We start from the raw sequence: 12146 nt of genomic DNA on the forward strand, positions 1-12146 counted from the left end.
CCAGATAAACAAGGACAGGAACGCGACTTCGGACACACGAGATCTTACACATGCATTCCGCAGCGTGACAGACCCCAGATCTCGCCCGACAGCACAGACAGTGCGGTTGAAACACGAGCGGATGTGTGGGGACGGACATGTGGAACGCGCGTTTCAGACGCGTGGTATATGGGTATCCGCGTCTCATGTGCGGTGACCATGATGACCGGGCCGTGCGGCGGTCGTTGGGAAAGATGCTATGCGCTTTGTCTACATGCCCATAATGGAGATGATGAGGTGGAGAAGAGGGAAGAGGAAAGAGGGAAGAAGGTCAGAGAGCCGGAGCTGAGAAAAGACGAGGAATGTGGTTTTGGCTTGGCGGCGATCGACGACGCGGACGACGCGATCCGACACTGTCCACTCGGCCCATGCTATGTAGCTCCTTGTCAGCCTGAGGCGGCAGTCTGATCTGATGCATACAGTCGAGATCTTCGGAATCATAGCTAGAGTCACACATATACAGAACAGGAATCCCCAATCTAATGTCTAAAATAAAGCCGAAATATGAGAAAAGCCGAGTCTGGGTCCGTGGTCCGAGGCGATTAGAGATGGGTATATTGATGAGGTCATGACAGGAAGATACAGGCGCTGAAGCTAGACAATCACGGTTCGTCGTCCTCGGTATCGGGCTCACGTTCACCTAGTCCATCAGTTCCTGCTAACCACGCAAAGCAAAGCAAAGCAAAGCAAACCCCCAAAAAAGACTCACCACCATAATTGAGCCAGTTCAACTTCCTCAACTGCCTCCTCTCCGCCTGCGCCTTCAACTCATTCCTCGTCATCTTCTTCTTCTTGCTCTTCTTGAGCGCGAGCTTGGCCATATCCTTGCCCAATCCCGCTTCTCCCTCCTCGCCCTCCTCGTCCGAGTTGGCCGCACTGGTCGCAGCGCTCGACATGCCGCTGGCGGGCGTACCGACGCGCGAGATTCGAGGGGTTCCCGACTTGGAGGTGGTGCGCGAGTTGGGCATAGACGGGTTGTCGAATGCATCCTCGACGAGCGCGACCTTGCCCTTGTGCGTGAGCTCTCCGTTGTCGACGTGCCATATTTCGGGGCAAAGGGCGGAGACGAATTCGACCGAATGCGAGATGATGCACACGGCTCCTCCCCATTCCTTGATGGCGACGGCGAGACCGCCGAGGGCTTCGCGGTCCAAGAAGTTGGTAGGCTCGTCGAGGAACAAACATTGGGGTCTGGTCTCATCAGCTCTCATCCCACTTTCCCTTACTCCCGAACAGACTCACCGGTTGAACATGGCAGCCGCAATGACCACCTTGACCTTCTGCCCTCCACTCAGCCCCTGCATTTCATTGTACTGCGCGATATCTCCATCCAGCCCAACCGCCTCCAACACCTCCCTCACCGCCGCCGCGCCGGTATCCCGCTGACCCGCCCCTTCTCTCGAGTTGATCTGGTCGTCAAACTGTCCGAGGAGCTTCTGGAATCCCTTCTCCACGAGTACCTCGCGCGGGATCCACGCGTTGTTCTTGTGGTCCAATCCCCGGAACTTGACTTCGTACTGGAAAGTCTTTTTGAACTTTTGACGACCGAGGATGAATTCGATTTTACGGAGGTCACCGTTCCGACCCTGGATAGGGATCTCCATCATGGCCTTCTCCTCGTCCGAGAGGACCCGAGTGGCCTTTTCGAGCATTTCACGATCGTGTCCGTCCTGGTAACGCCATTGACTACGATGTCAGCTTAGCCCTGCGGACAAATAGGGCGTCAAAGCTTACATGTACTGAACAGCAGTCTTGGTGAGATGCTGATCGATATGGTGGAAGGCGTGCTGGGCGACATATCCGACCCGGAGAGCAGGGTGCTTGTGCACCGTACCCTCCTGCGGGACAGTTTCGCCGGTAAGGAGCTTGATGAGCGTCGACTTTCCAGCACCGTTCGGACCGACAATACCGACTCGGGACGAGAGGGACAGGGAGCACGACACGTTCTTGAGCGACGGCTTGACGGTACCGGGGTAGGTGAATGTCGCGCCGGACAGCTTGAGGATGGCGCGGGTGTTGGAGCGGACACCCATAAGGGATCCGGGAGGGGGGAATGTGAACCTAAGAGGTCAGCTGAGTCCCAGAAGGAGTAATCACGGGTGGCAGAGCTTACCGGATAGAAGTAGCCGAGAGGGTGTAGTAAGACTTGGCCTCGGGAACGCGCTCGACAAACTTGCTCAAGTTACCAGTATAGTATGCGAGCTTCTTGCTCTCATAGTGGATCTGGCAATCAGCTCCTGCCTAGTCCCCCTACCACAAAACTCACGATATCAGTGCAGACATTGTCGAGGAAACCAGAGTCGTGCGAGACAATCATGCAGGTAATGTCCGGGAGGTTACAGAGGTACTGCTCCAACCAAGCGACGGTTTGGACATCTGAGCCATCAGCTTCTTGCCCTTTGCCCCAACGCAAGACAACTCACCCAAGTGGTTAGTAGGCTCGTCGAGCAACAAGATGTCCGCTCCGATCAACATGGCCCTAGCGAGCTCCAACTTCATCTTCCATCCTCCCGACAGACTCGCGACCGGGTCTTGCTGCTTCTCGTCCGAGAAACCGACCGAGAGGAGCATGGCGGCAATCTCAGACTTGGGCCGACCGGCGAGACGCGGGTCCGAGGCGATAAAGTCGACGATGGGGATACCGGTGTCCTCGCCCTGGAGGGCGTGCTCGACCATGAGGCATCGGAGCTCGTCGTTGGATGGGAAACCCTCGACCTGAAGATCAGCACAATATCTAGCGACAGACAAAGAGACACACCTTGCCGTCCCGAATAGCCTTCATGAGGGTACTCTTACCCGCACCGTTGGCAGCGCAGATACCGTACCTCCTTCCACGCCTCAACTTGAGGTTGGTGTGGTTGAGCAAAAGCAGACCACCGTACGCGAGCGAGAACTGGATGTTACAGAGCAGCTGACCGCCCGACCCGTCGTCTTCCGCTGCGGGGGCGTACTTGGACTGGTCGATAGCGAGGAAGGCGTCCAGGATGCCCTGGGCGGCCTTGGCGCCCGCCTCGGCGCCCTGGAGGAGCTTGAGGAAGCTGCCGAGACCGCGAGACTGCCAGATGTACGAGTCGAACCGGCGCTGCTCGACGAGGTCGGCGATGACGTTGGCCTGGTATTCGACCGCGTGGGCGACGACGGGCGAGTCGGGCAGGGAGAAGGAGAGGGGGATGGAGGGACGAGCAGGGAGACCCTCGATCGCGAGATGGGGGACCATGAGTGTGAGCGCCTCGGTGACGGAGAGGATAATGTCGCGTTCAGGGAGAGGAGTGGCCGAGGCGGACGCGCCGGCATTGAGGAGAATGTCGAGTGCGGTCTGGGCAAAAGCACGGATCTCGGGGAAGGCGGCACCCTCTGCGAGCTGCTGGACACCACCGACGAGAGGGCTGAGGTACCGCGCAGCGACGAGGGGGTCGCGCACGAGCTTGACCAAGTTTCCGACGACGACACAGGTCATCCGCTGGGTGTCGGTAGACCGTTCCTTGAGCGCACGTGTGAGGAGGGGGACCATGACGGCGAGCGTCGGGCCGGTGACCTCGGCGACGAATGTGGTAGAGGAGAGACCCTTGATGGTACCGGCGACAGCCTGGGGAGAGGCCATGGCGGAGACGAGAGCGTTGATGTGCTTCAGCACGTCCGGGTTGGGAAGGGTACCGCAGAGAACGGTAGCGGCTTTGGAGGCGGCAGCGGAAACCTGACCGTCAGCTCGAGCCCGAACTTGGTAGGAAATAGCTCACCTCGGCCTTGGTGTCGTGCATGGCAGCCTCGACGTATGGGATGACCCTGCCCAACTCGGCAGCGACCCACTCCTCACCTCCGAGCTTGACGGTCCCCTCCATCGCCTTGAGCGCGGCCACCTTGGTCCTCCATCCCTTGGCATCCACCAGCGTCTTTGCGAGCGCGTCCAGGATGACCCGCGACGCCTCGGGAGGGGTAATCTTGATCAGGGCGTTCATGGCGGACGTGACGGCCGAGCGGACCGGCTGTCCCTTGTCCATAGACAACGAAAGCAGCGCGGGGATGACGGGCATAAACACACCCTCCACACCCGTCCCGAGCGACCGGCAGAGCCGCTCAATCAGGACCGGTGCAGACTCGCGCTCGTACCCCGACTTGGAGCCGCTCCATGCGAGGAAGACATCGACAATCTTGGCCTCCTGGATGGCCTCGATAGTGCGGGGCGCTTTTTTTAGGGAGATGGCGATTTGGTCGGCGATGGATTTGGCCTCGACGTTGGACTTGGCAGTAGCGAGAGCGGCGTACTGCTCGGAGAGGGGAGACTCGGGGAGGAGAGTGGTAGGGCTGGGAGTAGCGACGGGTGACATGTTTGACGAGTAGGGTCGGGGGGAAAGGGAGGGAAGGGGGGAAAAGGTGAGAGAGCCTGTGAGAGCTCTGCGGGTAAGGACTGAACGGACTGAGCTGTTTGCTCTGTGTGGTCGGAGTCGGAGGTGCGGATCGTATGAGAGGGTGTAAACACGGGTTAAGGGGGATGAAGGACAAGGGAGAGGGAGATGGTGCTCAAGCTGTGACGCGCAAGGGGAAAAAAACAGCTCAAAAATGCCCCACGTGGGATGAGGAGGAATGTTATAGGCCTATCATGAAAGGGCTCAAACGCCACGTCATCACTTTTCCTTGCCGTTGCAAGGTGCAGACGGTCCTCCCCTTGCTGCTTTGCCTCTTCACGATGCTAGCATTCTAAGTGCACTAGAGCAGAATGAGCGCTCAAAGCCGCTCTTATCTGCTGCGGGGCGAGTGCTGGGGAAGTCTGTCAGCGAGATCGATCTTGCGGGAGATCAGCGCCGACAACGGGCTGCGCTGCCGCAACCGCCAATTCGCCCCCGAAATTGCAGCGAAGCACAATGAAACGGCGATAGCTGGCGATCTGCTCATGTCATCGAGTTCTGTATCTCTATTATCTTAGAGCTCGGGTCGTTACTCGCTTGCGCCATATCCAGCGAAGTTCGGCAAGGTGACTACCCTTGGCAGACGATCGAGAGAGTCCAGACCTTTTACGCCATTTTTGTAATGGTAAGGTTAAAGGGACGCCTCAGCTGCTACTGATAAGATATGGAACCAATTTTAGCATTAGCGGATGCATAACTCAAATAGCTTGGAAGGTGGCAAGTGGCGAGGTGACACAGATCTGGGTCGCGTCGATCTGGCTCCCCTCGGCGTCGTGCCTGCTGCTATTTCGCGCGAGCGGATTCCCACAAACCCTCTCGCCCGCTGCTTCCTTTCTAGGCTGCTTGTTGGTGTGCATGGTCCGATTGGATATGGGGACGGGGCGATGAGGACCGTGACGAGTGATCTGGGCCCCCCTCCTTTCCCCTGACTCTGGCTGTAAAGCTTCTCCTTGGCACGAGGACCAAAATGGACCAAACACCCACTCGATAGTATTTGGGTTTTGGCTACATCTCCAATCGCTCCAAGCGTCTCTACTCTCCATACTGCTTGCTCTGAGAGTGACACGTTCCCTCCTTTGCCCAACTACAATGTCCGACTCGACAGAGCTTGAGGGTTACTACCAACAAGGTTCGACAGCGAGTACCGCCGGCGCCTCCGACCCAATCTCAAACCTAGTTCAAGCGCCGTCCCTCCCTATCCTTTTTCCATACACCAACTTCCCCAGTCTAGGCTATCCTCCATCAGACGTTCCCCCACTTCCCTATTCCCACCCCTCTGCCTCATCCGAGTATCAGCAGCCCAGCGGGTTGGGGATGGCAATCTACAACTACGGGATCCAGCCCCCTAGCAACCTACAGCCGGCGGCATCGTTACCGCCGTATAGCGGTCCGTCTCAACCCTCTACCCAGCTCTCGACGACAGGGCTATATCAGCACGACTTTGGCGTCCACCCACTCCACTCATCCTTCGCGACGAGCCTCACATCTGCATCAAACTCGCTCAATCATGACGAGTCCTTCAACCTTCCTACCAGCACCTCCCTACTCGACCATACCTTTCACAACTACTCGTCAATCTATCCTCACTTCGGCACCCAAGCTCCCGCCCAAGCGGATACCATACCTCGTACCTTTCTCCCTCCTTCCTCGCGCACCATCGAGCGGTCCGAGCGCCGCATCACGGGATGGCCAGCCCCTCCTCCTGCGCCTGTGCAGCCAGCAGTACGCTATCCACTGCTGCGCTCGGTACCTCCGACCCCGGATACAGCGAAGTCGGCGCACTCGGGCTGGGAATCGATCCCCGCAGATTGAGCAACTATAATGGAGATGGGGAAGCAGGGCCAAGTGGCGGCTCGGGGGACACGTCTAGCTGGGTCGGGTTCCCGGCAGCTTCGATATCCGATGATAAAGTGAGCTCGGTTTTCTTCTTCTTCCTTCAGTTCCTGCTCTAGTTTCTGTGAAGATCAATCGCTTCCATATTGCGCCCGTACTGATCTCATCAGGACTACTATGTACCCTACCGTCCCCCCGCCCCGCCGATACCACTCCGATCCCAGACCGCCTCACCCTTACGACCACTCCCCACCACTTTTAGCTTTCCCACTGGGCCACTCATCCCTCGTCGTGCCTCCGACGATTCCAACCTCACCGGCACAAGCACGGACGACCATCTCACCGTCCAGGCGGATCAAGCGGTAGGCGATGATCCTCCTAAGGGGAAACGACGCGCATCTGATCCCACCGCCATCGCACCAGAATCGGAGAGTATCACGGACAAGAAGGAGAGGAGGAAGTCGCAGAATAAGCTCGCTCAGAGGGCGTACAGAGCGAGGTTGAGGGAACAGGCGAGGATGGTGAAAGGTGAGCTGGTCGTCTTGCTTTTGGTAGACCCTCAGCCCGTGGAGGCTGTATCTGATGGCATACGAGCAGCCATGGGCGTAGCTGACAAGAGCAGAAGCTAGTGCGAGCGGCTCGAGCCAGGTCCCGACGGAGAAGGAGCAGCGGATCACAAAATGAGCCCGAGGTGGAAGCTGGAGGGGTTTGTGGAAGAGCTAGAGACGGGTAGACACCAAGACAAGCCTATTGGGCCAGGTGAAAGGAAGAAGCAACATTCGGAGAGCGTCATATAGTGGTCTCCTCTGCGCGCATAGTATGTATCTGATATATTACAGTCCAGCACAGGCCCTCTCAGCGACAGTTCATTCCGCGGCACTACGACCGATAAGATAGGAAGTAATAAGCGTATTTGTATTAGCGGGAGTATTAATTAAAAGCTCATAAACCCTGTCGTCATCAGGCACGACTCCGCTTTGCTCCGTGCTTCTACCGCTTCTCGGAGCTCTGCTCGCTTCTGCTCGCTTCTGCTCGGACCTTGGACCCTCCTTTATCACTCATTTGTATTAACTTCGCGGTATGCGGAGCTTCTCGGCGTCGTTCGCGTGCGGTTCCGAGTAACCGAGTCACGGAGTCGGCGTGGGGTCTGCGTGGAGGGGGCGTAATGATCGTCCCGCGTCCTTGGGGATACCCGGGAATGGGGCGTTGCCTTCCATCGTGGCGTCGCCCGTGCCTCTCCGCGTCCGCTTCCCAGCCCTTTGCGCCACTGGAATCACCGTGACCTCCTCGAAAGATTGCTGTACAAATGATTCCCTCTCGAATGCACTGCAATGATTTGTAGAGAAGGTTGGACGACCCGTCCTTGTCCGGGCAGTACCGCTTACTCCTTTATCTCTATATGTAACAGGTATGTGACCCCTTCCCTTGTTCTTCCCACTCTCCCATCCATTCGCTTACTCGCCTACTCCACCATCAACCATCATACCATGCCCAACACCGCTGACATGAAGAGGCTCGCCCTCCAGATCCAGGCGGCCAGCAAGGAACGTCTAGACGACCAGGTCCGCTCCCTCGCCCATATCAACCCCTGGCTCACCACTACCCTCTCCTCCCAACCTCTTTCGGCTCAGCATCAGTGGGATACGGCAAGTCTACCCTCCGACACCGCCTTCCACTATCCGGACCAGCTCTGCCCGGATCAGCTATGGCCGGAATTCGCGGACGGTATCGATCCCTCTCTCCTCTTACCGACCTCCTCCTCACACCCACCATCCATGACGACCCCCTCCAGCTCGCCCTCTACTCGCCGGACCTCTACCTAGCCAGCTCCACCTCGGGTACTTCAAGCGTGACTACTCCTACCGTCCCCTCTCTAGCCCCGTCCCTCCTCCCTTTCACCTACGACCCGCTCGGCATCCCCTCATCCCCCGTCTCGACCTCATCATGCTCATCCTCCCTCGTCACACCCAGCTTCCTGACCTATGCTACGCCATACCAATCATCCAGCAACATCGGCATGGGTATAGACCCCAAGCTGCTATCGATGGAAGGCGAGGGGATATTGAGCAGTCTCCTCACCGCGTCTTTCACGTCATGGGATGCTCCGGCGCCATTGTGCGCTGACGACATGAGTACCTCCTTCCTCTTGCCCAGCCATGTAGAACCCCCACACCTGACCCGTTTCACCTCTGGGCTTCTACCGTCTGGACCATGCTGATTTCAACAGGACTACTACGTACCCTACAACTCGTCTGCTCCACCCCCTCGCGCCTCGCCTCCCACTGCCGTCCTGTCTGCCACGCCCACCTCCTCCACCTCGTCCCTCGCATCCTCACCCACCTCCATCGCGTCCCGTCGCCACGCTCATGACTTCAATGTCGGCCTCACCATCGGCTCGGCTCTCGTCGGCATGTCCCACTCGCCCTTGAGGCAGGGAAGGACATGGTCAAGCCCATCCCGAAGCGGAGGAAGCCTAAGCGGCCGGTGGTACCTCACGAGTGGGACAATGTGCGGGACCCCAAGGAGAGGAGGAAGGCTCAGAATAGGTCTGCTCAGCGGACGTTCAGGGCCAAGGCGAGGGGGTTGATCGTCGCTGGTACATGCCCGACTACGAGTGAGTACAGTCTGCCTTGTGCTTTTCTCCTACGCGACACCCTCTTGCTGGTATCCTTCTTGAACCCTCGCTGACGGTAGTAGGCTGTGCTGCTGTCGTCTCAACACCCGCTAGGGAGATCGTCTTCGGCATCAAGGGTCACCATTTGAGCCTCCGGGACGATAACTCGGACGGGAGCAGCTACTAGTGCGCTTGGCTTCTGAGATGTGAGTAGTCATCTTCACCGGCTCATCGGGTACTACACTGGTCGCTTGAGTAGTAGCTGATACGTATAGATATAAACTTCTACAGGGACCAATACAGAATCAGTAGATGTCGGTGGTGGTAAGAACAAGAGGAGGCGTATACGTATCATCTGTTTATAGATTAGAACTTTTGGGATTTTGCTGGACAGTCATCGGGCGTATCTTATACATACATGCAATACTACATGCTCGAGACGATCTGCACGTGAGAGTATGGTCTTGCGTCTCCAGCTACGAGCGCTTGAGCAGGCACGCCAAGTCCATGGCGGTGACAGTCAAAGGTCCAGGCCTATTACGCAAATTCCTACGCCACTTTCGGCTCCGATTAGATAGGAAGCTGATGAGTCATAGCGGATGCAAATAGACCTAATGAATCCATGACTCTAATTCTAACCGTGTAGTATCCCTCCGACGTCCGCTCGCCGCGCATCTATTCTCGCATGATGGCGTCAGAGTGTGAGCAGCATGTCTCCGGCAGAGCCTCTTGAGATTCGTCATACAGTGCATGGGGAATGTGTGATGGGAAGATCTGCTCCGCTCTCGCCCGTCCTTCTCGGTGTAGCGCTAGCTTGTGGTCAACCATCTTGGCCTGCTTCTCCCTTAGGATCAAAGTCGACTAGCATGTATCAGTACACATAACCTACCTCTTCCCATCCCCCCTCGTCTCTACATCTATAGTTACGCTAGGGAAGTATAGAGACTGGCAGCTCCACCTCGCCTGGCCATGCCCGACTTCGCCGAGCTGGAGAAGCAGTACCACCGGTGCATGACCATCAGCGCCGCGCGCGTGGCCGACCAGGTCCGATACCTCGCCCAGTCGGGTCATCCCCAACCTGTACACCCTGCCCATGGGGCGCTCGTCGACCCGCAGCCCCCTTCAGCTTCAATTGCAATCCTGGTATCACACCCAGCGCCGGCGCACTCGCCCTCCGCGGATCTAGGCCCCGGGCACAACATCATCCCGCTCCCGGGCCCTTTCGACCACCTCCTCACTTCTCCCGCCGGTCCATCCTCACTCGTCGACAGTGACTCCTTCCAGCTGCCTCCATGGCTGCTCAGCGCTACTCTTCCCAGCTCGGTCGACGCCTTGGAGCCACTTCCACTCCATACATCACCGACTGGCAGTATCGCGTCGGCTTTGATCCCTCCCGCTCTCCTGCCACCTCCAGCACATATCTCTCCGCTACCTACCGCGACCTACCCACATCCTCTATACCCATCACAAACTCCGTCCGCCCCTTCACCCTTCACTTCCCCTACATCGCGCGCTACAAGGCAAGGCGACCCTCCATCAGCTGCAAACTGCAACGTCGGGCTAGGTATAGATCCCAGGCGGTTCATGAGGGGGTCAGAGGCAGGACCAAGTCGGAGCTCAGCAGTAATTGGGGTGGGAGTGCCCTCTCCGGGCGCAACAACAGGCGCAGAACAAGTAAGCATAGTCCACCCATAAATGCAATACCCAGCTGCGAGTTTCCACCTGCATACTGCTCTTCTATCCCCTTCGCTCAGCGACAACTAAGCTGATTCCGACAGGGCTACCATGCCTCCCAGAGCTCGTACTGCCCCCCAATCCAACCTTCCCCGTCTTCTCTCAGCTCCCGCAGCTCTCAGCTCCCCTTCTTGGCTTCACCCACCCTCCCATCCTGCCCACCGCACCTCCACACACACCAACTCGCTACATCCACGACCTCGACCCCGTTGTCAACCTCGCAGTCGACAGGGGTCGACTCGCCACTTTCCACCTGCCTAACTCGAGGCGCCGGCCGAGTCTGCCAAATACTGCGCGCGATCACGTACCGGAGGGCGAGAAGTGGCTGGATAAGAAGGAGAGGCGGAAGGCGCAGAATCGGATCGCACAGCGGAGGTCTAGGGAGAAGGGAAAGGGTAAGCCGAGGGATGGGGTATCTGGGGGTGAGCTCGTGTTACCTGCTTTCCCCTCCGTCCACTTTCTCGTACCGACAGCAGAGCTAGAGCTGATTCCGACAGAGCATGGGTCTGGAAGCTCCCAGTCTACCATGGTTTCCACGCCGCCTTCAGATGAGAGACGTTTCAGCGGTGAGGATGATTCGGGGGACAGTAGTGCTGGAGTGTAATTGTGAGCTCCCGGCCTATTTGTTCCGGCGCTCGTGCTGCTGCTCAACCTTGAGTACCCGGCCGCACGATCTACAATCGGGTACAGGCTGATAGAAGCAGAAAGCCGAGATGCGAGAGAAAGTACCAGAGGTCATCCAGTGCATGGTCGGAGATCGGACATGGCGGCTCAGTGGAAAAGCGCGAAATCGGTTCCTCGCTGTCCGTCATCCAGCTCTGGAGGACAGCAATGACTGCATAAGTAGATTAGGTGACTATCAGCTTGTCCACAATATGAAGCTAGCGCTACGCGCGCCGATAGCTTGGGCTGCCGGCGGCGGGGCCGCCCCATCAACCGCACGGTCTCGCTCGGGCAGGTCTTGGCTCGGCGGTCGAGTTAGTCACATGATACATAGGTCTCGTTGTCTCGCAGTGCGTCATCTGGGGATCCGGCATCGCCGTACCATGATGTCTTGGGCATGATGAGACATGATGCATCGCACGTCATGTGAGGGGTCAAGCACGTTCCAAGGCATGAGGCCTCGAGGGCGGGGGACCAGAGCAACGCAGATGCGAGTAACGGGGAGAAGCAAAGGCGCACAGCCAGGCACAGTCAGGCACAGTTGGCTGCTGTTGGCCGGTTGGCCCCAGATCTGACCCAGAGCCTAGACCTTTTACGTTACTCTTCGTTTACCCGCGCAATGATAAGATAGGAAGCTTAATACCCGCGTCAGATCCAAAATACAAATCCCTCGTCTACAAATCAACCTCTACAAATACCGCCCCTCTCTACAAATGCTTCTCTGCCTCTGCCTCTGCTGCGACAGCGTTCGTACTCGAACGGTAGATCTGGGATCTGGGCGGCGCGGATCATATCCCACTCAGAGGCATGACGCTTCTTCGCTTAAGGCATGACGCTTGACGACTGTGCGCAAGCTCGTC

The 12146-nt window shown here is 57.7% G+C and overlaps 4 protein-coding genes across 4 annotated transcripts; 3 read left to right on the top strand and 1 right to left on the bottom strand.

Moving 5' to 3' along the window:
* Nucleotides 1–641: 641 nt before the first annotated feature.
* On the bottom strand, nucleotides 642–4364 carry MKK02DRAFT_40174 (mRNA export factor elf1; the record flags this gene model as incomplete). The annotated part of the gene is made up of 9 exons (XM_053090994.1): nucleotides 642–679; nucleotides 749–1230; nucleotides 1282–1725; nucleotides 1774–2100; nucleotides 2153–2262; nucleotides 2306–2415; nucleotides 2463–2754; nucleotides 2798–3733; nucleotides 3777–4364. 9 exons carry the CDS (start codon nucleotides 4362–4364, stop codon nucleotides 642–644), a joined length of 3327 nt encoding a protein of 1108 aa, XP_052949623.1.
* A 1167-nt stretch (nucleotides 4365–5531) lies between these two features.
* Nucleotides 5532–6959, top strand: MKK02DRAFT_40175 (uncharacterized protein; the record flags this gene model as incomplete). Its single annotated transcript, XM_053090995.1, has 3 exons — nucleotides 5532–6164; nucleotides 6446–6803; nucleotides 6898–6959. 3 exons carry the CDS (start codon nucleotides 5532–5534, stop codon nucleotides 6957–6959), a joined length of 1053 nt encoding a protein of 350 aa, XP_052949624.1.
* Nucleotides 6960–7762: 803 nt separating this feature from the next.
* On the top strand, nucleotides 7763–9076 carry MKK02DRAFT_40176 (uncharacterized protein; the record flags this gene model as incomplete). Its single annotated transcript, XM_053090996.1, has 5 exons — nucleotides 7763–7925; nucleotides 7979–8433; nucleotides 8503–8679; nucleotides 8727–8889; nucleotides 8970–9076. 5 exons carry the CDS (start codon nucleotides 7763–7765, stop codon nucleotides 9074–9076), a joined length of 1065 nt encoding a protein of 354 aa, XP_052949625.1.
* Nucleotides 9077–9858: 782 nt separating this feature from the next.
* MKK02DRAFT_29816 (uncharacterized protein) lies at nucleotides 9859–11917 on the top strand (the record flags this gene model as incomplete). Its single annotated transcript, XM_053087911.1, has 6 exons — nucleotides 9859–10152; nucleotides 10209–10563; nucleotides 10668–11018; nucleotides 11121–11221; nucleotides 11328–11600; nucleotides 11726–11917. The coding sequence occupies 6 exons, from the start codon at nucleotides 9859–9861 to the stop codon at nucleotides 11915–11917; spliced, it is 1566 nt and encodes a 521-aa protein (XP_052949626.1).
* Between the last annotated feature and the right edge of the window lie 229 nt (nucleotides 11918–12146).

This window comes from Dioszegia hungarica (assembly GCF_025882075.1).
Source record: "Dioszegia hungarica strain PDD-24b-2 chromosome Unknown MKK02contig_2, whole genome shotgun sequence".
NCBI lineage: Eukaryota > Fungi > Basidiomycota > Tremellomycetes > Tremellales > Bulleribasidiaceae > Dioszegia > Dioszegia hungarica.